This window comes from Aulonocara stuartgranti, assembly GCF_965226115.1.
Source record: "Aulonocara stuartgranti genome assembly, chromosome: 23".
NCBI lineage: Eukaryota > Metazoa > Chordata > Actinopteri > Cichliformes > Cichlidae > Aulonocara > Aulonocara stuartgranti.
In genome coordinates, this window is record NC_138958.1 from 27,937,576 (window position 1) to 27,965,221 (window position 27,646).

The 27,646-nt window shown below is 43.7% G+C and overlaps 1 protein-coding gene across 1 annotated transcript; it reads left to right on the top strand.

Moving 5' to 3' along the window:
• The first annotated feature begins 492 nt into the window (after positions 1 to 492).
• On the top strand, positions 493 to 27,609 carry LOC309700621 (kinesin heavy chain-like). The gene is made up of 26 exons (XM_082524288.1): positions 493 to 1,212; positions 4,916 to 5,003; positions 5,808 to 5,881; positions 8,477 to 8,581; positions 8,878 to 8,926; positions 9,009 to 9,064; positions 9,325 to 9,412; positions 10,282 to 10,406; positions 10,508 to 10,612; positions 10,702 to 10,850; positions 13,462 to 13,610; positions 17,044 to 17,225; positions 17,585 to 17,653; positions 17,742 to 17,948; positions 18,044 to 18,196; positions 18,291 to 18,488; positions 18,572 to 18,689; positions 19,827 to 19,891; positions 20,918 to 21,027; positions 21,542 to 21,643; positions 21,727 to 21,787; positions 22,554 to 22,625; positions 22,699 to 22,803; positions 22,920 to 23,136; positions 23,872 to 23,983; positions 24,133 to 27,609. Exons 1-25 carry the CDS (start codon positions 1,087 to 1,089, stop codon positions 23,958 to 23,960), a joined length of 2,862 nt encoding a protein of 953 aa, XP_082380414.1. The 5' UTR covers positions 493 to 1,086; the 3' UTR covers positions 23,961 to 23,983; positions 24,133 to 27,609.
• Positions 27,610 to 27,646: the final 37 nt, after the last annotated feature.

Sequence of the window (27,646 nt, forward strand, 5' to 3'; positions counted from 1 at the left end):
ATGGTTGTTATGACCCCTCTTCCGGAAATCTACAATGATCTCCTTGGTCTTTTTGGTGTTTAAGACCAAGTTATTGTCGTGGCACCATGACTCTAGTTGTTGCACCTCTGTCCTATAGTTTGTCTCATCATTGTTGGATATAAGTCCGAGCACTGTAGTGTCATCTGCAAACTTAACAATGAGATTGGACGCGCAGGAGGAAATACAGTCATGGGTGAAGAGAGTGTATAGCAGAGGGCTCAGAACACACCCCTTATAAAGGATTAATATTTATACAGTTAGCGTAAGGCCCTCCTTTCTATATCTAAACTGTAACTTAAGCTAATGATTAGCCAGTGTTATTTGCAGCTAAAATGTTTACATTTCCAAAGATGCAGATAGATAACAAAAATAAAAGTTATTAAATATTCTAATTTGCCTAAAATATAGGATTTAACACTTATTTGTACTGTATATTTAAAAAAAATACAATAAACTGTTGATTTAAATATGAAGAAACATGAAGATTCATATAGAGCAGGTTGAGTGCTCGTGCATGTGACTAACTCAGTGATGGTGGTGCTGATGTGAGGTGAAGGCACGCGCCGCGAAATCGTGCGAGCGCGCCCCCCGATCACCGGTAAAGGACGATGCGGCTGTGTGCGCGCACACCCTCCCCGGACTCGGTGTCTCTGCAGAGCGGACAGCTCCCCGCTCAGTCCTCCTCCGCCGTTGACAACCTAGTAAAAACGCCACGTTTCCGCGCGGCTGTCGATGCCACAGCCGCGGGGCGAGGAGGCCTGTAAGCTCCACCGCAGTCCGAGCTCCAATCCGAGACGCAGCACTGCGGTTTGTCCGCTTTGGCCATGGCGCAGCGGAGGAGGCTCAGATGAAGGACGCCCTGCGCATCGGCTAAAAAGCTGGAGGAACTTTCCTACTGCTGAATTCCTCTGAACACAGATGTGACACTCCTTCTTTAGAACAGGAAAATTCTCGACTAGCTACAGAGACTAAACCGACCAGGCCCCACTGGAGGTCCCTAAACCTCCCTTTGGGCACCACCGGACAGAGGGGGCGGTGTAAACATTGGTAGGAGCAGCAGAAGCCATGGCAGACGCGGCGGAGTGCGGGGTGAGAGTGATGTGCCGCTTCAGGCCCCTGAACGAGGCCGAAATTACCCGAGGAGACAAATACATCCCCAAGTTCAAAGAGGACGACACCGTGGTCATAACGGCAAGTCTGCACACACTGCTGTCACCTCAATGCTGTTTACCTGTGTATGTGTGCGCGCCCAGTGATTTAAAGGAAAAGACACCTGCGGACCAGACACGAGTGCTGAGCCATACTGCAAATTTCGTTGTGATCGATATTACCGATACTAATATCGATACTGTTTTAACTTAAACATTTTGTACTATATGTACTATGGGCTATAAAAAAATAGAAATAAAAAAGGTTAAGACATTTTTCATAGCGCATATTTGAGGTTTTTTGGGGTTTTTTGTTTCGTTTTCACAAAAAATATGTATAAATAATTTAATATGAATCAGTAGGCTTCATACTGAACTTAGAAGATAGAAGCAACAGAGGAGCATCCTATTGCGCTAGTATCGATCTGGCGCCAATACTAGCGTTGGTATCGATACTGTCGATATATGGATCGATCCATCCACCTCTACCTAATGCCAAATACGCAGTAAGTCTTTGGTGGTACAGAGGAGCATTACAGCAGCTTGGAAATATTTACTTACTATAAAGACTGCCTCTTTACACCTGTATGATGTTACTTATGTTATTATAACTGATCAAAACTGTCTGATGCACTCATATGTAACATCTCAGTGGTTCTCAGTTGGATTCAGCTCTATGGGAAGTGCCTATACCCATCAGTAGGAATCCTAGGCCTACTGCACCAGTATTAGGCCTGATGTGGGTGCATGTGGGGGACTTTATGGCCCTCCTCTGCAGACAATCAAGGATATTTTTATTTGTTATACAGTCAGCAGAAATCACACACAAATAAATACATAGTGAGGTATTTAAAAGACCAGTGACAGCTGGGAGTCTACTGGTCCTACATGTTGATAGGCCTATACTGTATATATAGCCAGACGTAAGCCAGCATAGACACTGCCTCCTTCAAAAGCCACTTTATAATACAGCCTGCTGCTAAGTGTGTGATTCAGTATGTTATTAGAAATTATAGTATAATTTTATTTACAGACCAATATTTAAAGGTAGGCACATTAGAATACATGTGTATCAAATCAGGTTTTTACAGGAACAACTAAGTAAATTTAGTACTATGTGAGTAATGTTAAGTTCTTTTAAATGCTGCGTAAGTAATTTTTGGTACTTTTAGGTAAATGTAATTTTCGCATCAGTCATTTTTACTTTTGAGTCTATTTAAGTACTGCATGAGTAATTTGTAAATGTAAGTACTTTTAAGTGAATGTAAGTACTGTGTAATATAATATATAGTATAATATGCATGATATGGCCTGCCCCTCAAAAAGTACAGCATACTTATGATATAAGGTGGGCAAATATTGTTGGCATTTCTGTTAAATTGCCAGAGAATAACGCGGTAATTGCAGAATAATTATCACCTTTAAGTATTTGTAGGTAAATGTAATTGCATAATAATTATAAATAAAATACACTGAAATCCCATTTAATTACAGAACAATTACTTCATTAGTGGCAGGGTGAATTAGTGTCACAACCTAACCTCATGCAGGTGATGAAGGTCACTGACCCACTGCCAAACCGGTCCTGCTGCATGGTGTTGCAGGCATCTCCACGTCTGTCGCACGTGCTCAGTATGAGTCTGCTCTCATTTCTAAAGGTCTCACAGGTGGACCTGCTCGTTCATTGGAGCTGCACGACGCTGGGCTGTGAGCACACGTCCCACTACAGGATGTCAGGGCCTCGCGCTACCCTCACAGAGTCTGTTTCCGACAGTTTGTGGTTGAAACACGTAGTCGAGGAGCAAGGTGGGGGTCATTTCGTAGGGCTCTGGCAGCGCTCCCCTTGCTTCTTCAGCACTGTCCGTCTGACCTCCACACTCTGGAGACTGGTTCAAAAACTCTTCGGTGGAGGAGTTGGACAACCTGTGCAACCTGGGGTGAATCGGTCTCTCCATTGCACCTGCTGTCACTGCTGAAATGGACCCACACTGGTTTCTGCTTCCTAAAAAGGCACAGTGGTATCCCTGGAGTTTAACTGACTGCGAGTCATGCTGTGATGATCATGTGTTCCCTCAATATTTTTGAACAGTTCAGATCTCTTATTAAAAGGATCCGACCTCAATCACCTGATGCTCTGACGCTTCAGAAACGCCCACGTTTATTTTGTACAGGACCTCTGAAAACATGTTCTTTTTATTCTTAGTGAACCTGTACCTCATGGTACCTCATTCTTATTTATTTGTACATAAATGGATAGTTTTTCTTTTTACATCAGATTTGTGCTTTCTCTGTGACCCTACCATCTTAAAGAAAAAGGTGAATTTTTCTGTAAAGTCTGCTGCAGAGAGAGGGTGACTGAAGACGAAGATGTGTCACCTCCATCAGCAGCCCTCCGTTATCCGTGCAGTTGCTTTAATCGCCCAGCAACACTTTCTCCTCTGTCAGGACAAACTTGCGCACCGCCGCCTCGTGCCATCAATCAGCAGAGCAGAAGCACATTACCGACAAACACACCCGGATACTGTCTGTGTCAGGGGTTTCTCTGCTGTATTTTGGGGGCTCGGAGTGCTGCTGCCGCTGCCTCCAAGTGCTGAGGGTGGCGTTTTTGCAGCGGGAATGAGGCTTTTCCCCTTAGAGCAGGAGTCAGGAGCTGGATGAATGATGGATGGCAGTTACTGGAGCATTTTGAAGAAATGGTAGAGATTTCTGGCCCAGCTTCACCCATTTTCGAGCTGCACCGATAAAGAGAGAGAGGATGAAAACTGATAGGTTAAAGCTCTGAATCCAAAATCCAAAGCAACCAATCACGCATGTCCACAGAAACATCCTCTAATGAGGCAGCTACAAGTACCATCTTTTTTTGTCCATAAACTGGAGAAGTTCAGTTTCTTTGTCCTTTGCAGCAGGTATAGAATTAACTCCATCAGCATTTTGATTGGAGTATATGCTTATATATATGTATAAGTATATAAATGAGAGGAAGACTCAGGGAGGAACAGCTGGGGAAACACTGTGGAAGCTTATTGACAGAAACACGAGATCCAAAAGTGAAAAATCACCACTCGATTCAAAGACGTGATGCAGGAAATAAAGGCTACGGTAAAGAAAGCATAGAACACAGGAACCCAGAAATCCAACGACACCAGGAACGACAATAAAACCTCAAAAGAAGCCCAAACTCATTCACTCAACAGACACTTTATTAGGTACACCTTCCTCGTTTCTCCTTAAGAGCTGCTTTAATTCTTCATGGCACAGATTCAACATGTTGTTGGAAACATCGTGCAAAAGTGTGCCAAGAAAATATCCGCCCACACCATTACGCCACCATCGGCGGTGTGAAGCGCTGATACAATGGCAGGTTGGATCCATGCTTTCAGAGTGTCACCCTACCATCTGAATGCTGCAGCAGAAATTGAGACTCATCAGAGACTCTTAAATATTTGAGCTAACGAGCAGTTAAACGAGTGTACCTAATGAAGTGACTGGTGGGTCACAAAGAATTCAAAATAAAGCAAAACAAGTCGGCGGTCTTTGTATCCATGTTTGCATCCTTTTCCCAGAGTGTTTGAATCTTCGTGCCAAACCCCCTTATCTGGTTATTTCTAACAGTATATCTGCATTATTGATACAGTTTGGTGAATCATGTTTTAAATATCACGGGCGACTGGGAACAGCTGTGTTCGGTGCTGCGATGACTCTGAAGCCTGTCGCTGTGTGTTTTTGTCTTTGTCATTGTGAATCAGGGCAAACCGTACGTGTTCGACCGCGTGCTGCCTCCCAACACGACGCAGGAGCAAGTGTACGACCAGTGTGCCAAGCAGATAGTGAAAGGTAAGAAGCTTTAAACTGAGGAAGCATAGCTCTTTATGTAACCGTCATCTATCGAACATCTGCACACAAACTTAATCTGCTCTTCATCCTTTTTCATTGTTGCTTTACATAATGGAGCCATGGAAATTAGTGTTTCCCGGAGCAGCAGGGCTGATGCTGGAGTTTTGGGGGGCTGACATTCATTTTTAGGCAGTAAAACTACATCATTACTATTAGATATTGTATGCATATGTACATGTAATATGTTAGAGTTGTATTCATAGGCCAGCTATTTAAAAATGTCTCCTCCCACCAGGGTTTATATGTTCCAGCTGTATGCCACGAATCCATGAATTTTCTTCTTCCATTCCTGCCTGGCAGCTCCATCTTTAACATCCTTCGTCTATCATATGGGTTGTCCCTCTTCTGCACATGCTCAAACCTTCACTTACCTCTCTAACTTTGTCTCCAAACCTCGAGCTGTCCTCCTGATCATTTCTAATCCTGTCCATCCTGATCACGCCACACCTCCTATACACTGAAGGTAAAAGCACTTCTGCACAGGACACACCTGTGCGTCCTTCTCTTCCAGCCTCCTCTCTCCTCTAGATGCATTTTAGGAGTTGAAATGTCCTTTAACCCAGCGTACAGTTACTGGTTTCTAGTATAGCCTCTGAAAAATCTCTGCAGGTAGCATCAGTAGATGGATGCGCTAGTGTTTATAACTGTGAAGGTTTAGTGCTCATTTACCGGAGAAGCGGGCTGGACTGTGTCTGACTGTGTCTGACTGTGTTGTTGCACCCTTGTGTCTTTGTGCTACTCCAGATGTGCTGGGCGGCTACAATGGGACCATCTTCGCCTACGGGCAGACGTCCTCCGGGAAGACCCACACCATGGAGGTAAGACGCTCATTAGATCATGTGTGCTCTTAAACCCTAGTGACCAGATGTCAGCTGCAGAGGGGTTTCATTCCTTTGAAGTTACAGCTTTTTTACATAAAGGTGACTAAAGACTATCAAAGTGACAGCAAATACTCTCTAAAGCCCTTTGTGTAAAGACGTGCGGTGACTTTTATTTGGAACTTTCAAACAGTTGGCGGATTAGAGCACAGCGGGCGTTGTGTAACAGGCTTACTGCCAACAGGAAACCCACTCAGGCTCGTGCGAGGGGTAGGATTCAAGGAATCAAAAGCTGGTAAGGTTAACATCTTGGAAAAGCCTTTAATCATCACGTCCAACTCAGCGTGTGTTTTAAAGGAGTGAAATTGAATGAGTAGAAAATGGTCAGAGGAGCTCTTCGTCATTTCGACATGTCACCAGTGTAACTTCAGCTCGGAGTCTAATCCTCAAGCCTGGTTTTAATTCTCTGATCTGATCTCTGCTTCACCCTCTTTAAGTCAAACTTTTAAGTCCACTTCTGAACTCAGATGTTCTTTTTTAAATTTCTTCATTTAAAAAGGCTTTAAAATTGGGCTTTGCAGCCCCAGGACCTGGGTACCTTGCAGCCATTGAGTCGACCATGAATTCGTCTCGATACCAAAATATTCTAGAGTAAAATGTAAACTGTCCTGCTACGTGAAACCTTAGAACTGACAGAGGATGCACTTTCTTTGCAACGTGCCTGTTCAGCTAATAACAATGAAAATCAGTTTAAATCATATAGCACAAGGTCATGACAACAGTCAACTCAACATGCTTTATATCGCAACATCCTCTGTGAGCAAGCAGTTGGGGACTGTGGGTAAAAATAACCCGCCGTTTATAACAGGAAGAAACACGGCAACATGCTGGAGCTGTTTGGGGAGTTAAGAGGAAAGAGAAACGAGAACGAGAAAATAGTCACCATTTGTTGGTCACCAGCGGACGTTTCAGGCTCCGGTTGCCTAGGAAACCCTCTAATGTATTTACCACCCTCAACATATGGCAGCATTAAAGAGCCATGTTACACACATGAAAAAGACTGACCCTCTACAGTTTGCATACCGCCACAACAGGTCCACTGATGATGCCATAGCCCTGACACTACACACTGCCCTGTCACACCTGGAGAAGAGAGACACGTATGTGAGGATGCTGTTTGTAGATTACAGCTCAGCATTCAATACCATCGTTCCCTCAAAGCTGGACAGGAAACTGCAGGATCTAGGACTGAGCAGCTCCCTCTGCAGCTGGATCCTTAGCTTCCTGTCTGACAGACGCGAAGTGGTCAGACTGGGCAGCATCACCTCATCCCCCGTCACACTGAACACTGGTGCTCCACAGGGGTGTGTACTGAGCCCTCTCCTGTACTCACTCTACACCTACGACTGCACAGCCACTAACAGCTCCAACATCATTGTGAAGTTTGCGGACGACACTACAGTGGTGGGTCTTATCACCAACAGTGATGAGACGGCTTACAGGGAGGAGGTCAGCGCCCTGACCCACTGGTGTCAAGACAACCATCTCACCCTCAACGTCGCAAAGACAAAGGAGTTGATAGTGGACTTCCGGAGGTGCAGAGAAGTACACACCCCCATCACCATCAACGGCGCTGCTGTGGAGAGAGTGAGCAGCTTCCGGTTCCTTGGTGTACATCTGGCTGAGGATCTTACGTGGTCAGTACACACAAACAAAACGGTGAAGAAGGCGCAGCACCGCCTCTTCTTTCTCAGGAGACTGAAAAGATTCGGCATGAACCCCCGCATCCTCAGGACCTTCTATCACTGTGCCATTGAGAGCATCCTCACTGGATGCATCACCACCTGGTATGGCAACAGCACCGCCTACAACCGCAAAGCTCTCCAGAGAGTAGTGCGGTGCTCTGAACGGATAATTGGAGGTGAGCTTCCCTCCCTCCAAGACATCTACAGGAAGCGGTGCCTGAGGAAAGCGGGGAGGATCATCAAGGACTCCAGTCACCCCAGCCATAAACTGTTCAGACTGCTTCCATCAGGAAGGAGGTTCTGCAGCATCCGGTCCCGAACCAGCAGACTTGAGAGACAGCTTTTTCCATCAGGCTATCAGACTGCTGAACACTTCATAGACACCTCAGCTTCACTACTGGAACTTCAACATTATGCACTCCACACTGTATATAAATGCCACTTGTTTTGCACATATTCAACTCTGTATATTTTTATATATTTTATTTATTGTTTACTCTATTTGATTTGTAAAATATGTGTGTATACACACACACACACACACACACACACACACACACACACACACACATAGAAAAATATTTAGTATACAAATCCAGAAATGCATATACTATTATATATTGTACATATATTTATTAGTTTCAGATGTAGCCATTCTTGTATTTTGCTTGTTTACATTATTGTATTTTGCACAACTCTGTTGCTTGTGAAGCTCGAACACAAGAATTTCACTCACATGTGCTGTACCAATGTACCTGCACATGTGATGTGACAATAAAAGTGATTTGATTTGATTTGACTGCAAAAACTGCATCGCTGTAGTATAACACATGACTGTTGTTGTGTTCAGGGCAAACTGCATGACCCGCAGCTGATGGGAATCATCCCTCGCATCGCCCGCGACATCTTCGACCACATCTACTCGATGGACGAGAACCTCGAGTTCCACATCAAGGTGAGAACAGGAGTCATTCACAGTTTACCTCCTGAAAAATGAACTAAATGTCAGGTGTGAGCCGCTGCACTGGAGACCTGCAGCCTGTGGCCGTCTCTGAGATGTTTGTTAACAAAGTCTGTGAAAGGAAAAGCACACACAACCCAAAAATGTTTTATGTGAAATAAAAGGTAAATGATTGAGTTTACGGTGCAGTAAAGACCTTAAATCTGACAAAGTGAGGAAGATGAATTCATGTTCAGGGCAATGAATTAAAAGTTTTTAGATTTGTGAGACAGATGCGTTTCTCTATGCAGGTCTCTTATTTTGAAATCTACTTGGACAAGATCCGAGACCTGCTGGATGGTAAGAGAGGCTGTTTATCTGAAGCACTCAGCAGTCTGTTTTTCTTAAACTGTGACTTTTGTGATCTTTTTTCTGTCTGAAGTGTCAAAGACGAACCTCTCCGTCCACGAAGACAAGAACAGAGTGCCCTATGTGAAGGTTTGTGAGCTGAGCGAGAGCTGTGACACAGTCATGTGAAGAGGTTTATATATTTAATCTCCCCGTGTGCCTGAGCTGGAGCTTCAACTCAGCGAATGTTTAATTTTAGATGAACGAATGATTCAGTTACCGTTTTAGTCGTGTGTGCAGGTTTAGTACACCTAAAAACCTTAAAACTGCGATTTTTCGGTCTTTTCTTTATCCTGTAATCGATGCTCATGTCCACACTGGCTGCTGCAGGTCATGATTCTCCTTTTCAGGGCTGCACTGAGCGTTTTGTGTCCAGTCCAGAGGAGGTGATGGACGTCATCGATGAGGGCAAATCCAATCGGCATGTAGCAGTGACCAGTACGTATTTTTATATGTCTGCTTCAAAAGCGGCACATTTTTAAAAGGTTTCCTGGTATTCATTTCTACACTCACTGACCACTTTATTAGATACACCTTGCCTGTATCATGTTGGGACCTTCTGTTGCCTTCAGAGCTGTCGTGAATCGTCATAGATTCGACAAGTTGCTGAGACATTCCTCAGATTTTGGTTCACACTGTAGAGCAGCTGGTCTATCCACACAGACTCTCTGTGGTGGAGCTGTACAGCATCAGCAGCTGCTTCACCTCCAGTTTGTTCCTCCCGAGAAACTCTACAGGAGGTGGAGTCACTGTTGGGCCTTCCTCAGCACTGTAACTGTGTCTTCTGACCAGGAGAGGTCCACAGTGATATAAGGCCCCATAATTTGAAAGAGGAAACCATCGCCATGCAGTCACCTTTAATATTGAGGAGGGTAGGGGCAGTTTCTCCCTGAAGTCGATGATGACCTTCTTCCTTTGTGTTGATGGACGCGTTGGCTCTGCTCATCCCTGCAGGCTGAGGTGGTGGGAGGAGGTGGCGCTTAAAGTCAACAGGTTCTGTGTTTATGGAAGTTAGGCGAGGGGCAGCCAATCTGCTTTGTTAGAAGCTGGGAATTGTTCAAAACTATTTGTATGGAGTCCCAGAATAAACACAAAAGGTCCTTTAACCTCTTAATATCCATCAAGTTAGCGGCAAAGCCCTAAAAGTCAGGATTTTAGCACAGCTCCTGAAACTTCTTAAGGAGGCAGAAACACCTCAATATCTAGATTTAAATGTTTTAATTTCACCTGAAATCTTAAAAGAAGATAAAAAGCCTTTTCTGGTTTCTTTTCTGCGGTTGTAATGATTTTTTTGCTTAATTTTGTAGACATGAACGAGCACAGCTCTCGCAGCCACAGCATCTTCCTCATCAACATAAAGCAGGAAAACGTAGAGACGGAGAAGAAGCTGTCTGGGAAGCTCTACCTGGTCGACCTGGCTGGCAGCGAGAAGGTTGGTCCAAGCGAGATCAGAAACGTGTCGTTAGGGTTTGCTTCAAGACTTTCCTGAGCTGTAAAGCTGATTGATAACCTGTTCGATCGCTGTTTGGTCAGGTGAGCAAGACGGGAGCTGAGGGGGCGGTGCTGGACGAGGCAAAGAACATCAACAAATCTCTCTCAGCGCTGGGAAACGTCATCTCAGCTCTGGCTGAGGGCACCGTAAGTCCATCCCACTTCTGTTTCGTATGTAAGTGAAGAAGTATGAAATATTAGAAAACCTCAGCACAGCTGTATTTTCTTTTCTTCAGAAAACCCACGTGCCGTACAGAGACAGTAAGATGACTCGGATCCTGCAGGACTCTTTGGGAGGGAACTGTCGCACCACCATCATCATCTGCTGCTCACCGTCCATCTACAACGAGGCCGAGACCAAGTCCACGCTCATGTTTGGACAGAGGTATCTGCGAGCTCTTATGTCTAATGTACTCAGTGCCAAAACAGGGCAATGTTTTTTACTTTCTTTTTTCCATTTTTTCCATAATTAATGCATAAAAAAAACAACAGAAATTTTAAAAAGGAGTCTTTCATCCTTTAAACAGCTAAGATTTTACGTACCACCATATACAGTTTCATCTGAAGTAACCACAACCACCTCATATTTTTAACAGAGGAAGAGAAACACAAAAAAAGTTTCCTCCTTCATAGCTATGTTCATCAAAGACCTCCAACTACCCTGCCCCTTCCCTGGTACTGCTCCCCGAACCCACTGCACCTCTACTCCTATGCAGTGGAACCACATCCGCCACATACTTTCAGATACTTTTTGTCCCACTTCTTCTTTTGTCCAGTTTCCTCAAATTTTTTAAGGCCACACTGCACACACTGCTCATATATGTCAAGTTTTTAGCTAATAGCTCTCTGGGAATCACCTTGTTGATCCAAAAATACTAGTTTATGCCTGTCAGACTGTGTTATCTTTGGTATTTTTCACAGATTCAACCAAAGAAATTGGAGCAAATTATGATTAGACTGAGGCTACGCCCACACGTACACGGGTATTTTTGAAAACGGAGATTTTCCGTTTTTGTTTAAAAAAAAAAAATCCCGTCCACACATAAACGCAAAAACGAAGGAAAACGCTGCTAGGAACGTGCCAAAGCAACAGGTGGCGATATATTCCTAACTGTGTAGAAATGTTGGCCAATCAGAAGTCTAGAAGCCTGGGTGCGAAAGAGTAGACAAAGATGGCTGAGTACTATGTGTGGAGGGACAGAAACTGTGTGTGTATATGTAAGCATGTAAACACTACAGAGAGTACAATTAACAGTATTTTGTCTAAGTACGCCATTGTAGAAATTCATTTCACCGAAACAATAACGTGGCGCACAGTGTGACGTCAAAAAACCTTTGACCTGCGTTTTCTCTGTTTTCCTCATCCGCACCTAAATGCAAAAACTGAGTTTTTGAAAATCTCCACCCTGGCAGGAAAATCTCAGTTTTCAGTGACCAAAAACGGCGTTTACGTGTGGACGAAAGGTGCAAACGCATAGAAAAATCTGCGTTTTCAAAAATACCCGGGTACATGTGGATGTAGCCTGAAAATTAGTTTAAAAAACAGCCAAAGACATTCAGAAAGCCTGGAGAACTGTTGCTCGAGACCACCTTAAAAATGACAAGAAAGTCTGACTCAGGTTATATAAACCTTTCCTCACATACAGCTGTTACGAAGCAGGAAACTGGATCCTCAAATAGCTACAAGACAAATTTTTTGCACTTCTGCAAACGAAAAACGTAACAATTACAAAAGAAAAAGCTAAAGTCAGTTTTGAATCAAACACAGAGTTGCTGTTTGTGTTTGTGGGAGAGTATCAGTGTATCCAGTCCATCTGCGAAGGTACACGGTGACTCATTTGGTGCAAACTAGCAAACAGATGGCTCTGAGATTCCCGCTGTGCATCTGGGTTTATTCTTATTTATAGACTCCGACACTGCCGCCTTCTTGTTTTCACGTCATGTAAAACTGAGAATAATGAACATTTTCTATTTTCTACACAGTTTTTTCCTCACACTTCATTCTGAAGCACATTTCATTCATCTGCTTCACTTCTTTAGATGTTACAGTTTCATAAAAGTGATGCGTCTGTAAAGATCCTCGACAGCAGCGATGTAATCATTTATTTTAAAAATCAAGCTGAAATCCACTGAGCCTTGATCAGTGAGTTCAGACTGAGCAGTGTCACAGAGGCTGATTACTGTGCAACCATCTGCCCTCGGCTAAGAGGAAATTCAATTAATTAGGAGATTTCCATCATGAGAGGAAAGATCGAGAGGGGCGGAGGTCCTCTGGGAGAAAGCAGACTCACACATGTAGCATGTGGAAGTGACTGTATTAGGTGGAAAGGTAGAAAACACACTCAGAAACAGCTGTAAAATGTGTTGCTTTATTTCCACTAAGACAGCAAAAACATGCTTACCTGCAGGGAAAAGGGAAAAAAGGCGTAAACTCTTGGATGCTCCGACTACTTTCATCTGATCATGCTGAATGTTGCAAACTTGCATGGTCAGATGATCAAATTCCTGCCTGTGTGGGGTTTTTTTGTAAGCTCTTGTTTTCAGCAGATGATTTTTAAAGAAGTAGAAACTAAGTAGTGGAAAATAAACCTGAAAATGTTGCTTTTAATCATTGTAATCAGGGGTTAACTTGACATTTGGTGGGCAGGGGAAGACTGAGATCCTGTGTAGCTGTGCAGCAGGAATAATCACAAATAAGTCACCAGATTATTAGTTTTCTTTGATTTAAGCTGCTGAATCAAACACACTTTAATAGATGTTACATGAATGTGGAACATAAAGGTGGAATTTGATGCCTAAAACTTAATCCCAATCTAACCCCTGTCCATTACTGTAAGATGAACCACACTTAAAGTTCAGCTCAGTATTTTGATTCGATTACTATATTAACTCAATGAGCTGGAACAAACTGTCAATAGAGTCCAGAGAAGAAGTCTAACAATCAGGCACGATGAGATTAATTAAAAGACTAATGCTTACTGTCTGTGTCCGCTCAGAGCGAAGACCATCAAGAACACAGTGTCTGTGAACCTGGAGCTGACGGCCGAGGAGTGGAAGAAGAAATACGAGAAGGAGAAGGAGAAGAACAAGAACCTGAAGAGCATCATCCAGAGGCTGGAGGCTGAACTCAACCGCTGGAGAAACGGTGAGATTAAAGCGGCCTGCAAGGGCTGATTAAAGGAAACAGCTGCTGTGAGCTCCTGAGTGTTGATCGGTGGTTACGCAGTGGGATGTTGGGTTTTTGTGACAAACATACATTGTTGTTGTATCGTACAGCTCCACAGTAAGTTATGAATAGTTAACGTGCTGCCTTTCTGCTTCCTGTGCACTCATTTCTATACCTTTAAATAAATGATATTTCAAAGGGAACCCACCTTCTGTTGCACAGTTGCTGCTTGGTGGGACTTATTACAGAGTCCTGATTAACAGACCTCAGCCTGAGATGTTTACCAAGCTAATAAAGAGGCCCTAGTTTTACAGCAACTGCTTTGTGAACGTGTGATGGGAAGGTGGACGAAGGGTGGGATGGACAGTCGTGGTGAAGACAGAGCCAAGAGAGAGTTTTTGATTTAGCAGGCGAGTGATCCACGGTCCAGCCCTCACCGATGGCCATGAGCTCTGGGTAGTGACTAAAAGAACAGGGTTGTGGGTACAAGCTGGACTCCCCAGAGGTAGTTTGGTGGCCTCCTCGACGCCTCTCTTTGGAGTTCTTCTGGGCACGTCGACCCTTCAAGAACTCCAGAAGAGGTACGGAGAACAGAAGAAGAAGCTCCTCTGCCTTGCCTCCTTAGTGTTAGAGATCCAGCAAGGTTACGTTCTCGTGCTGACGCTGTTCGGCATCTCCTTCCCTACGCCCCTGAACTATCCTTTAGGTGCCATGATTTCGTATCACAGCGGGACCTCCAAAGCCTGATAGACTGGTTTACCCAGACCTGTAAGGACTTTGGGCAGACTTTAAAATTAAAGGCTGAACTTGCACCAGGCAGGAAAAAAGTGCTCAACACGTTCTATTTGAGACGTCTCAACATGAGAAACAACCACAATAAGGGGATATCAGAGCACCCCATCCAACTGGTGGAGACGTACCACCTGGGAAGAGACCCTCGATAGACCCAGAAGTCACTGGAGTTATTAAATATTTCATCTAGTGTTGATGAGGAAAGGACGTCTGGAAAGACCTGCGCAATCTGCGACCTGACTCTGGATAAATGGAGGGAAATGGATGGATGTTTTGTAATGACTCACAACACAGAAAGCAATCAAAGTGGAACATCATCAGCAGCCTCCTTTCCTTACATCTTAACATGTGAATACCTAGCAGAGCGTGGCTACTCGTTCACCGCTCGTCTGCTTATTTCTCTGTGCACCGAGGTCTGAAGGACCTGAGGAGTGGTGACGCTATTTTCCTGAGATTGGATTGGTCTGTAGGAGCTGTTGCTCTCCAATCTGGAGCATCATCAGCTTCAAAAAGTTGAAAAGCTTTGACACTTTATCACCCGAGTATCTTACAGACTGTCTGGACTTTTTGTCATATTTGGCTGTAAAATTACAAAATAATTCTCATCTTACATGAACCATTTAAATTTCCGCTGTAGCTCAAACTGTGAAATGCACATAGTAAAATCTAGGAGTTGCTGATTTTTCTGTGTTCAGACGTTGTGAATGCTTTGCTATACAGTGATACGCCGAATATTCCAGTAAAACTCGCCTTCTCTTTTTTCTAAAACCGTTTGAACTTTCATTTAAAATGAGTTTTATTTATACAGCGACAAATCACAACAACAGTTCCCTTAAGGTACTTTATATTCTGTAAGATGAAGACCCTAAAATAATACAGAGAAAACCTCAGCAGTCAGACGACACCCACCCTGTGAGTAAGCATTTGGTGACAGTGAGAAGGAAAAACCCCTATTAAAGCTATCAGAGATTAAAATGAATTGCTGATGATTAAATAGTGCAGTAGTGGTGTGTACTAGTAGCTGCTACTTTGTTTTTAGGAGACTTTGACCTTTGACCTTTGAGAGTCAGATGCTCTCTGTGACACACACACACAGAAAATGTTTTTTTCTCCATGCATGCCAACAAGCAGAAATTTAAAAAAAGTGGGCGGCGGCCTGAGAAACTCGAGTGTCATTAACCGCACAGGCTCTTTTAGGTAGCTGTGTGTGCACATGCTCAGTCTGTGACGTCTGGAAATCACATGTAATTACTGCTCAGATTAATCTGCCGCTGTGATAATGTGTGGGGTCTGATCGGCTCACGCCTTGTCCTGCCCGAATGTTGTAGATTCTGCATAACCCCACCATGAAGGACGCCACGCTGCCTGTGTGTGTTTCCCCACCACACTTCCTCCCTCTCTGCTGAGACTGCAGGGTCTCCTTCACAGCATCCTCGACCTTTTTCCCCCATTTCTGTTGCATAGTAACCACTCCTCCTCCTCCTCTCAGTCCTTTCTTTGCTTTAATGCCTCCCCGCCTTCACCCCCCTCCTCCCCCTTTCTTTCTGTGGCCATTGTTGCATTTTAATGTTTAATTCCCCTGTGGATGCTGATAACACTCCCCCTCCTTAGCATCAAATCAGCTCAGCTGCAGCAGCCAAAGCTCCTGACATGTAAATGCAGCGCTCTCACACACACATACACACACATCATGTTGATACAGTGTTTGTGGTTTGAGTCAGCCGCTGGCTTCCTGCCCTGCCGTTTAAAAGGAAGCAGCTCTCCGCCTCCTTCAGTCTGTCCTCGGCTCCATCTCCTCATTAGCTGCTGGCTTTTATCACCAAACCCACAGTTAGAAAATCAATAATCACACAAACACTGGTGAAGTCAGCATGATTTCACTCAGTCAGTATAACTGATGCAGTTTTCTCCTGAAGGAAAATCATCAGAATTGTAAAAATAGTAATAATAATAGTAAGTTGTGTGCTGGCTTACAAACGTAGCCAGCCCCCAAACCTGATGTTTCAGGAAATGCATCAGGTTTATTTTAATTATCTGATAATAACTTATCTAATTTACTTTGATAAACTACAGTATCCTGGTGTTATCTTGACTGCAAGGCAACAATTGTTCCTTTTATGTTAAAGGACTGCTGCCAGGATTTACTACCCTACACGCACGTTGCAGATGATTAATTTGGTTTTGTGCATTACAGTAAAACGTCTCCACTTTAGTCTCTAACGTCCAAAAGAATTTGTGGTTTGTTCAGATGCATCTTTGCAGACCCTAAGCTATGCTGCTGTGTTCTTTTCAGAGAGGTGAACCCTTCTTCCCACTTCATTTATGAAGCCTGCTTGAGCATCAACATCTGGTTTGTTACTTCAAAATGCGTAAACTGAGGCTTAGTTATTGCACTTATTACAGTATTTAGACTTTTATCGTGATTTAAAAATTCTTCCACAAAATTAAGATTATATGATGCGACGCACTGAGGCATGATGTAACAACTATGGTGCTACTCGATGTGACACCATACCACAACATATGGCACGATCAGAGTGTTTAAAACGTCGTCACACTAACATGTGTGAATATAATGGATGCATGAGTAGAATATCTAACAAGTGAGTTCCTATCGCAGGGGAGAACGTTCCTGAGGAGGAGCAGCAGAGCTCTAAAGATCAGAGGAGCGGCGAGCCGTACGACAACACTCCCATCATCGACAACCTGCTGCCAGCCGGAGGAGGTGTCTCCGTCTCCGGTGACGAGAGGAGGAAGTACGAGGAGGACGTAAGGAACCTGTACAAACAGCTGGATGACAAGGTGAGCAACAGGACGAGGCTAAAGCTGGTTTATTGTAAACATGTCACATACAGCTATCTCAGGATGGGTTTTATTCATCTTCTGTCTGGAACAAAGTGTTCTAGCTCCTCCCCCTTCCTTCTGATTGGCTGCCCCTCATAAAAATAGATTTGAATGGCAGGTGGTTCACCATATATGTGAACCACCTGCCTATATATATATCATATAGCTGATATATACCTATATGATGAACCACAGAGCCAAGAGTGTTCGATCAGTCTGAAGCCTGAGCTTTGGGCTCACAGGGATTACATGTACACATACTGCCCTTGTTATTTAAACAATTCCTGAAACTCTGTATATTTTATTGCCGCTGACAGGATGACGAAATTAACCAACACAGTCAGCTGGCGGAGAAACTCAAGGAGCAGATGATGGATCAAGAAGAGGTTTGTCTCCCAGCTCAGGTTAATAGTAATGATAGAGCATGCCTGCGTATTTCCTCTGACACGTGTTTTTTTTAAAAAATCTGTGCAGCTGCTGGCGTCAACACGACGCGACTATGACAAGATCCAGGAGGAGCTGTGCCGGCTGCAGACGGAGAACGAGCTAGCCAAGGAGGAGGTGAAGGAGGTGCTTCAGGCCCTGGAGGAGCTGGCAGTTAACTACGACCAGAAGAGCCAAGAGGTGGAGGAGCGAAACCAAGCCAACGTGCAGCTTACCGAGAAGCTGCAGCACAAGACGGTGGGTCGTGACTTTCCTGAATACTACTCGATTACACATGAAGTGCAGCGATGCAGAGGCATGCTGACAGGCTGTCTTTGTGGCGGCATCCTCAGGCGCTGCTGTCGGTGCTTGAGAGGGAGGTGAGTCAGCTGCAGGAGCTAAACGGCCTGCAGAGAAAGCGTGCTGCCGAGGTCCTCAACCTTCTGCTGAGAGACCTCAGTGACATCGGTGCCATCATCGGCACCAGCGATGTCAAGACGGCTGCGGTGAGCACCCACGTCCACATGACAAAAACCTTACCAACCTTACCCGAAACAGACACATGACCCTTTAACCCGGCCCGTCCTCCTTCCCTCTCAGTGCTCAGAGATGAAGGGGAACGGCTCGGCGCTGGAGGAGGACTTTACCGTTGCTCGCCTCTACATCAGCAAGATGAAGTCCGAGGTCAAGTCTTTGGTCAACCGCAGCAAGCAGCTGGAGAGCGCCCAGGCCGACGCCCACCGCAAGATTCAGGCGAACGAGAAGGAGCTGGCGTCCTGTCAGCTGCTCATCTCCCAGGTAAGCGTCACCTGACGTCGTCACGCTAACAGAGTTCTCCTGGGGTTTGGTAGAGTGTCAGTCACGTGTTGCTGTCCCTGCAGCATCAGGCCAAGATAAAGTCTCTGACCGACTACATGCAGAACATGGAGCAGAAGAAAAGGCAGCTGGAGGAGAGTCAGGACGCTCTCACCGAAGAGCTCGCCAAACTGCACGCTCAAGGTCGGTCCTAGAAACCTCCACAGACTCTTAAAAACCAGACTCATTTATACAGTTAGGCAGTATGAGCACAGCTGACATGTCATCCCACCCCGAAAAAAAGAAAAGCTCAAAACAACAAAGACAAAGATGTTTCTAATGTATGAGACACCACTTTATCCTTTTAGTTGTTACTCATTCAATAACCATTATTTAATCAGTGTGTTTTTTAGGTTTTCTTTATACCTCAGTTACACACAAAGAAAGCACTGGAAGGTCTTTAATTTGAACTTTATCCATCACTGGAGTATCACATAGATTAGGACTTAACGACACTGTATCTTACAACATGCAGGGTGCTCTGAGCACGAGTGGCCAGTATATTATGTCTGAGTATCACCACAGGGGCTAAAGTGGGATCTGGCAGGCGGGGGGACCTTAGGATCAGGTGCATCAGTGCTGTGTGGTGAAAATAATTACTCAATAATAATAATAATAATAATAATGATGATAATGATTATTATTTGCTGCTCTATCACTAGCTAGACACTGAAGTATCACAACTACGACTTCATTTGCATCTGCACCATGAACGCATCACATGAAGGTATAAGTGGGCCGTGGGATTTTATTATTTTATTATTACTGAGCAAATGTGTCCATGCAGTCAGTCTGCAGCACATAAGAAATAATTGCCAGTAATGTGCATTAAACTGCCATTCTGAACCTTTGAGGCCGTCTTTAACCCCTGCATCCACATTAGTCAAATTTCACATGTGTATTGTGTGTGCACTGTGTTCATGCGTTCCAAGCATCATTACACTTTCTTTGGTTTTTGCTTTTGTGGAAGAACACAGTCACCTTATGTCATATCCAGGCGATGGATGTGATATAGTCTTGCACATCAGAGGTTGTTTTTTTTTTACGATTAAGATGAATTTGACAAAAAGGGTGGGCTGAGTAACTACGCTATGAAGGTGAGGGTTTGTCTTTGGTTGTGTTTGAGTCTGTGAGTCTATGTTTTGACCCCCGGTGGGAAGTCTTTTGTCTTGATTTAAATTGTCTTTCAGTAAAATATCTCATAGTTTGAAGTTTGAGAGTTTAGCTTTGTGAGTAAATTTGCCTGCAGTTTCTGACACAGCACAATTATTCTGTCTTTAGAGAAAATGCACGAGGAAAAGGAGAAGGAGGACATCGGCAGAGCGGGCGGAGACGATGACATCAAGGTAAAAAAAATACAGCACAAAATTGATTTTGATTTTTACAAAATATTAAAATCTGGAACCTAACAGAGTTCAGCACAGTCTGAACTCTGTTAGGCAGCTTTCTTGTTGTTTCTTTAAGTCGTCTTCAGGAATAGTTCTCCAGGCTTCTTGAAGGACATTCAAAGCTCTTATTTGGATGTTTCTGTCTTTTGTTCTGTTCTCTGTCAACATGATCCCACACTGCTTCAGTAATGTTGAGGTCCGGGCTCTGGGGAGGCCGATCCATGACTGATAGTGCTCCACTGTGTGTTTTTACTGCATTAACAATGTGTTTGAGATCATTGTCACGCTGAAAAATGAAGCTGTTGACAATCATATGCTTTCCAGATGATTTTGCATGGTGTATCAAAATCTGATGGTGCTTCTCTGTTTTCATAGTTGATAATTTTAACAAGGTCTCCACCACCACTGGCTGAAATGCAGCTGGAAAAATGCTTCTAAAGATGATCAGGTACAAGCACTGGACTGCAAATGAGTGAAAAAGCAGCCAATGTCCAAATAAAACCTTTGAAAGAGCTTCAGAAAGCCTGAGAACTATTGCTCAAAAACAATTGAAAAAAAAGAAAATCTGGCGGCTTGGAAGTAAAGCGTAAAGACATGAGGGTTGATTCAAGACATTTGTTCATATTTGTTCATGTTCCAGGTCAGATTGAAGGCAGGAGATCCAGTAACTAGTAGTTAACTACTAGTAGTTAACTACTAGTTACTGTTAACTAGCTAACTAGTAGCTGAGACACTTCCAAGTAGCCAGATTTAAAGTGTTAGACCTAATACAGTCTAACACAGTCCATGTCATAGGTTTATCCAGTATTTAAGTGCTCCAGACTGACCCAGAAAAACGAGCAGCTTCTAACAGGAAGCTCTTGTATTTTGGATCATGGATTTGGGATTATCGTAGGGTTATTTTAGTGCGTCATGTTTCTGTTCAGTGTCCTCTGAGGGAATAATGTTGCCAACCTCAGCTCTAATGTGTTTTTATGTCTTCAGAAAACGCTGGAGGAGCAGCTGGAGAACCACAGGGAGGCTCATCAGAAGCAGCTCAGCCGCCTGCGGGATGAGATCGAAGACAAACAGAGGATGCTGGACGAGCTCAGAGAGTGAGAAAACATCAGCAAACGCACACACTGACGCACACAAACCAACTCTGAGGATGTAACAGCACAGCAGGGGGGAGACGATGGGAGATTAGGGGAGAGATATCACAGGGAAACCCACAGATGTGCTCAGGTTTTAGATTTGAAACCGTTCTACACAAATCCTGATCTTTTCAGACGAGCTCAGGCCATGAGCAGATACACACATATACCCATTTTAATATTCCCCTCAGCCCTCAGAGTAGGGATTTCCACTCAGGTTGTCTTCAAAGGGGGACTACTGAGGAGAAGAAGCAGCTCAGAGAACAAGTGCGAGCAAGGAGCTGCTGCCTGAAAGCGATCAAAGATCTGGGCTCAAAGTCGGCTTCTGCTTCAAAAGAAGAGTTAACATGACTAGAAAGTGACTTTCAAGGCCTCAACCTGCAACTTTAGAGCCTCCAACTAAACATGCTTCGATTCCAAACCACATTTTCTGAAACTAGAGAGCGTATTTATTAAAACAGTTTCTCCCTCTCAGTCTAAATCAGGGGCTGTTACTGGAGCAGGAGCGACTCATGTCGGATTACTACAAACTGCAGGCGGAGGAGCAGGAGAAGAATGCAAAGCTGGAGAGGCTCGTGTAGGTGAACACAAGCATCTTAGAGTTAATTTGAGACAATAAAAGTGTCACATGGTTTGATTATTGCTCTGTTTTCTGTACAGGCTGCTGAATGAACAAAGGGAGCAGGCCCGAGAGGACCTGAAGGGTCTGGAGGAGACTGTGGTGAGACTCAGTGATGGCCCCATAACTACTCTCACCTTTGAAGTCACAGCTGTTCTAACCTTAGATGTCTGTTTAGTCACATAGCAAAGCAAAGAAACTGCTGGAAGTCTGCACCAATGCAGGCTTACTCAAAAACAGTGCTTTGTAATATATTTAATGAGAATAGAGGCAAGTCAGAGGATTAAAGAAATGTTGTTAGTATAGTGCATCTCATTGATCCAGCTGTTCACAACTTCATCCCAAAGAGTCGTTCGGACATATTTCTTAAAAGTGCACTTCTTTTTCTTACATTTACATAAAAAGGGGAGTTTCAGTGATCGAGCCTCAAACGGCTGTGATTTGATGCTGTATAAATGGAACAGAATTTAATTGAATACCCTGAGTAGGGATGGGAAGCTGGATACTGGTGTTTCAACGCTGTGTTGAGCTTACGAAGCACTGATCTGAAGTGCCGTTCAAAACACCCACTTCACATGACCATGGCTTTTTCAGGTTTCACCCTAGGTTTGGCCGATGGTAGAATAAACCTGATGACATCTTTAATTCAGTTCAATTTAATTTAAGAGTATTTACATACAAATGAATTCAACTGAACTGAATTAAAAGGAAAAAACCAACAGTCTGATGATTCCCTATGAGCAAATACTTGGCGACAGTGGGGAGGAAGAACTCACTTTAAAAAGGAAGAACCCTCTGGCAAAATGTAAATCCCAGAACTATTATGTGGGTCTAACTTCCAGCTTTCACTCCCTTCTTGTTCACTCAGGCCAAAGAGCTGCAAACTCTGCACAACCTGCGCAAACTCTTCGTCCAGGACCTCACTGCACGGGTTAAGAAGGTAGATCTTTTTACTGTTGACACATACGACTGGTCGTTTAATGTAGTTTGGTGTAATTTTCCTCTATTATAAGAGTGCAGAGCTTGACTGTGAGGAGGGACTCAGCAACATTGCACAGAAACAGAAAATCTCATTCTTGGAGAACAATTTGGAGCAGCTGACTAAGGTCCACAAACAGGTACGGTTGCTATACAGAGGCTGAATCCATAAAAATATTATAAAACAGAAATGCTGAGCGCTGTGAGATACAGTGCGATAAAATAATGCTCAGTAACTTCATGCCGCCGCCCTCAGCTGGTCCGGGACAACGCAGACCTTCGCTGCGAACTGCCCAAGCTGGAGAAGCGTCTGCGAGCCACGGCCGAGCGAGTCAAAGCGCTGGAGAACGCCTTGAAGGAGGCCAAGGAGAACGCCATGAGGGACCGCAAGCGCTACCAGCAGGAGGTGGACCGCATCAAAGAGGCTGTGCGGGCCAAGAACATGGCCAGGAGGGGATACTCTGCACAGATCGGTGAGGTTTTACTTCCATTTATTATTTCACTGAAATAGATGTGCTCATGTGACAGCTGTCGGACAAAGAAGACCGGTTCACACAGGGGTGAAACCTGCCACCAGCACCGTAGCTGAACCTGGACACAAATACATTTCCGAATGAGTGATAGTGTTTCTAGATAACTTCTATATGTTTAAATAACCATCTTTACGCTAAAGAGTAGCAATTTAAATTGGTTTTGCTGAAAGCATGCTGATTGGCAGGATTGTTTCTGTGGCCTGGACACTGATGCTTTTGTTGCTGTGCTTTTAAAACACAGATTACAGCCATTTGTGTTGAGAACACTATTGCAAATAGATGCTTATCAGCACAATCTGACTCAAATATTTGCAAAATTTTCCAATTTGTCTGAGAGGGATTGTAGTCAGCCCAAGTCAAACTGCAATTTTAAACCTGTTTCATAGTACAGATTATACCCTGGTGACTGAGGTGGGGAAGAACTCCACTTTAACAGGAAGTGACTTCCAGGAGAACTATACTCAGGGAAGGGCAGTCAGGGATTCAATCCCTCTGAGAGTAGCTTTTGCAGTTGATATTTCAACCAGAAAAATTGAAATATCTGAGCTGGTTTAAACTTGAAACAAACAAACAAAAAAATAAAACACTGGATAAAAAAACAGACCTGAATATGGATCCCTGGGAGAAAGATAAATCAGCCAATGGATCAAGATGTTCTCTTTTTTGTGTTTTCAGCAAAGCCTATCCGGCCCGGACATCATCCACTGTCCTCCCCGATCTGCAGCTCCATCAGAGCCGGAGGTGTTGATATTCATAACAACTGAACCCACAACAGCAACATAATCCTGTGAGTGCAAAAATCTGTTTTCCATTTTACGAAATATAATTTCCTTTGCTTGTCTTACACATGGCTACCACCAGGGGGCGGTTAACAAATATATCACTTACACATAAACTGGATATAAGACAGTCTCAGAGATTTGCCTCTTGTTGCAGACGACCATAAACAACTCAGTGCATGCTCACCACCCCACCTGGATCCACAAGCAACGCCCCTCCTCTTGGAGCACCAATGGGAGGCCTTCACGACAGACTGTCATCGCTCGGAGAAGCACCATCCAAACATTGTGTAAATACTGATGAGACATATTTAATTTGCTGAATGTAGATCTCAGAGGCCTCGTTTATAACACATTCGCTGTTATAAGTTTAGTTTTCTGGATCTTCTGATGGTAGATTGTCGTTATTATGCAACAGGGCAGCACGGTGGCACGGTGGTTAGCACTGTTGCCGCACAGCAAGAAGGTCCTGAGTTCAATTCCAACATCAGGCCGGGGTCTTTCTGTGTGGAGTTTGCATGTTCTCCCCGTGTTTGCGTGGGTTCTCTCCGGGTACTCCGGCTTCCTCCCACCGTCCAAAGACATGCAGCTTGTGGGGATAGGTTAATTGGATAATCCAAACTGTCACTAGGTGTGAATGTGCGAATGAATGTGAGTGTGAATGGTTGTCTGTCCCTGTGTGTTAGCCCTGTGACAGACTGGCGACCTGTCCAGGGTGTACCCTGCCTCTCGCCCTATGACAGCTGGGATAGGCTCCAGCGCCCCCCGCGACCCTGAAAAGGACAAGCGGAAGCGAATGGATGGATGGATTAAAAGCTCGAAGTTTATAAGTGAGGCCCTGTATTAGAAATGAAGCTTAAGTTTTAGGTTTTCGCAGCTTTACAGGAGAAGGCAAACGTGTCCGTTTTTAGATAAGTATTGTTTAACGTTTTAGGAAACAACTTGCTTTTTTCCTTTTTTTCTCAGTCGTCATGATGACAGAAGTGACACCACTCGAGTGTATCTGATCAATATGAAGCTACAGCCAACAGACGGTTAGCTTAGGTTAGCATAAAGACCAGGGAATGGCAATCACAGAGATCTTTGGTCCTGTACCCTATATACCTCTTTGCAAACAGCCACTTGTCATTAGGTTGGTGGAAATACACATTTTTCCCTTGTGATCCAGTGGTTGCCAGATGATTGCTGCCTGGTCTCTAGGCCTATGTGGCTGACGCTACAGCAGCATCCCTCCAAAATGGCAGTCACACCGAAGACAACAGTTTACTATGGATAAACGCCTCATCCCACTCCGTAGCCTAAATGGCGACCATTAGGTTGATAATTGCTCCGAGCTCTTTATGGACAGTGTAATCACTAAGTGTGTTAACTACAACTCATTGCAAAAAAATTTAACACGCATAATCAGCAAATTACGCCCCAGCTCATTTACATCAATGCCTGAAGATGATTTCTGCTGTTAGCTGGGTAGCCCTAACATGCATGCTACCTGCATATTTTGGAAAACATCTACAACTTATTTACAGATCCTGAATCATCCATATTTTTTAGAAGTATTTTAACTATGGACCAAAAAATTGTACCCACCAAAAACAGACTCACTACAAGCTACTAAACTGTAAAATGATGGCATGTGACATAAAACATTAATGTATTATTTATAATATAACGGAGAAGAACTACTCTTCCCGCAATCCTTAACTGAAACAGCGGCATCTCTGATTGGTGGAAGTTAATAATAATAATAATGGATTGCATTTATATAGTGCTTTTCGGGGCCCTCAAAGTGCTTTACAAGTTGCTGTTGAATGACATTGACCTTGGAAATGTGTAAACCCACAAACATCAGAATGGACGAGTTGCAGTCAGGAACATAGCACCATGCCACATCGATAACTTGGCTACACTTGACCACTCACGCACAATACAAACTACAAACACTAAATTCTAGAAGGCTGGAAGTCGGTTGCTATGGAATCTAGGATTTGATTGTATTATTGGATGAGTAGTTCTTTCACTGTTAAAAGTCATTATGTACACCGCAGTGGATTATCTACTAATTGGAAGGTCAGTGGTTCAACTCCCGGCTTGTCTTGTGTTCGTGTTAAAGTGTCTTTGGGCAAGAAACAGAACACTGAGTGGCCCCCAGTGCATCCATGAGGGAGAATGCTAGGTTCAAAGCACTTAGATGCAGTGAGTGGAATATTTATTTCTGGAAACAGAACTTAAAATAAAAATGGCTGTTTCACCATTTTAACCTAAGCTAACTGCCTGCAGGATGTAGCTTCATGCTTACTTTTATGGATGTGATTTGTTTCAAAGCAGGGCCTTTAAGTTTCTAACCTCGGTGATGTTGAAGGTTGTTGCTGGAGCTGGGCAGCAGAAACATGCTTCCACACAACTGTCTTTGCATGTGTCTTGTCTTCCAGATTTTATAACTTTTGTGTTTACACTTTTGTTTGATTACAGGTGACAATCAATAAAAAGAAACCCTTTGATTTGGTTTTAGAAAACATGCTCTGGGCTTCAAAAAGATTTTTCTTTTTTTGTCGTTTTGCAAAGAGGGATCTCATACAATTAAATTGCGCTGCTGTAGCTCTTGAGGAACACTGACCAGCCAATCAGTTGCTCCTAGGACTATGAGCCTGGTTTATAACTCTGGTTTAAAGCTGATTTAAATTTTTTCTCCCCACACAATTTCAGTGTCTGGATTGTTGTAATAGTCTGCACTCAATCTGTAAAGTTTCTGATTGGCCAGTCAGAGTCTTTAAAAACAGATTCAAAGGCAGAAAAAAGGTTTTTCCCCTCAGGCCAAAGTAATTAAAATCTCAGTGGATAAGCTGGATAAGTTTTTGCCTTTAGAAAACTGAAATCATCAAAACAGCACTCCAGCTTTAGAAATGAACACATTTCTCTACATTGACTTGTGACTTTGTAACTTTCTTTTTTAACGTCAAGACTGTAATTTAACGAGGCCTCTTGACCCTTTAGTGGTACATTAGACGTTTGTGCTGCTTTCCTTTATGGTGCCTGTTTAACATATTTTTATGTACATTATTGTCTCAGTGTAAAAGGCCCAATTACAGTTGTTCTTTGGTTATAGTCTACCATTTTAGTTTCTTTTAGGTATCAAAGAGTAGCAGTCATCAAGCTCGAGGACGATACCCTACAGTCAAGCTTGATGACTGCTACTCTTCTAATGACGACCCCCACCCTTTGAATTAGCTTCTTGACCAGTGGCAGTTATTGAGCTTGATGACTGCCACTATTCGACCAGTCATTGGGCTGGATGAGTGCTGCCACACTTGACTGCTACCCTGCTGAACATAAGGCTGACGCCTCGGGTAGGACTGGGCCTTAGTTGTGCAATGTGACTTTCGGGCTAGTTGCTTTTGTTTCTGTGGATGTTGCTGTAGAATGTTACACTTTCGCAATGGCTTAGTTGCAGGACAGCAACAAGCACAGACGAATAAGTGAATGTAACTGCATGGACTAGAGCTTGTTGTGTTAAAGGCATGCTCAGGGAGGGCAGTTTCTGTACAGGATGCATTTACCTCATCATGTTGTACATTTTTTGTTTTAGCTGTAGCATCGTGTATCCAAATATAAATACTGATGCAATTAAATCTAATAAAGATAATCTATTTAACTTGCTTTTTTTGTGTGCATTT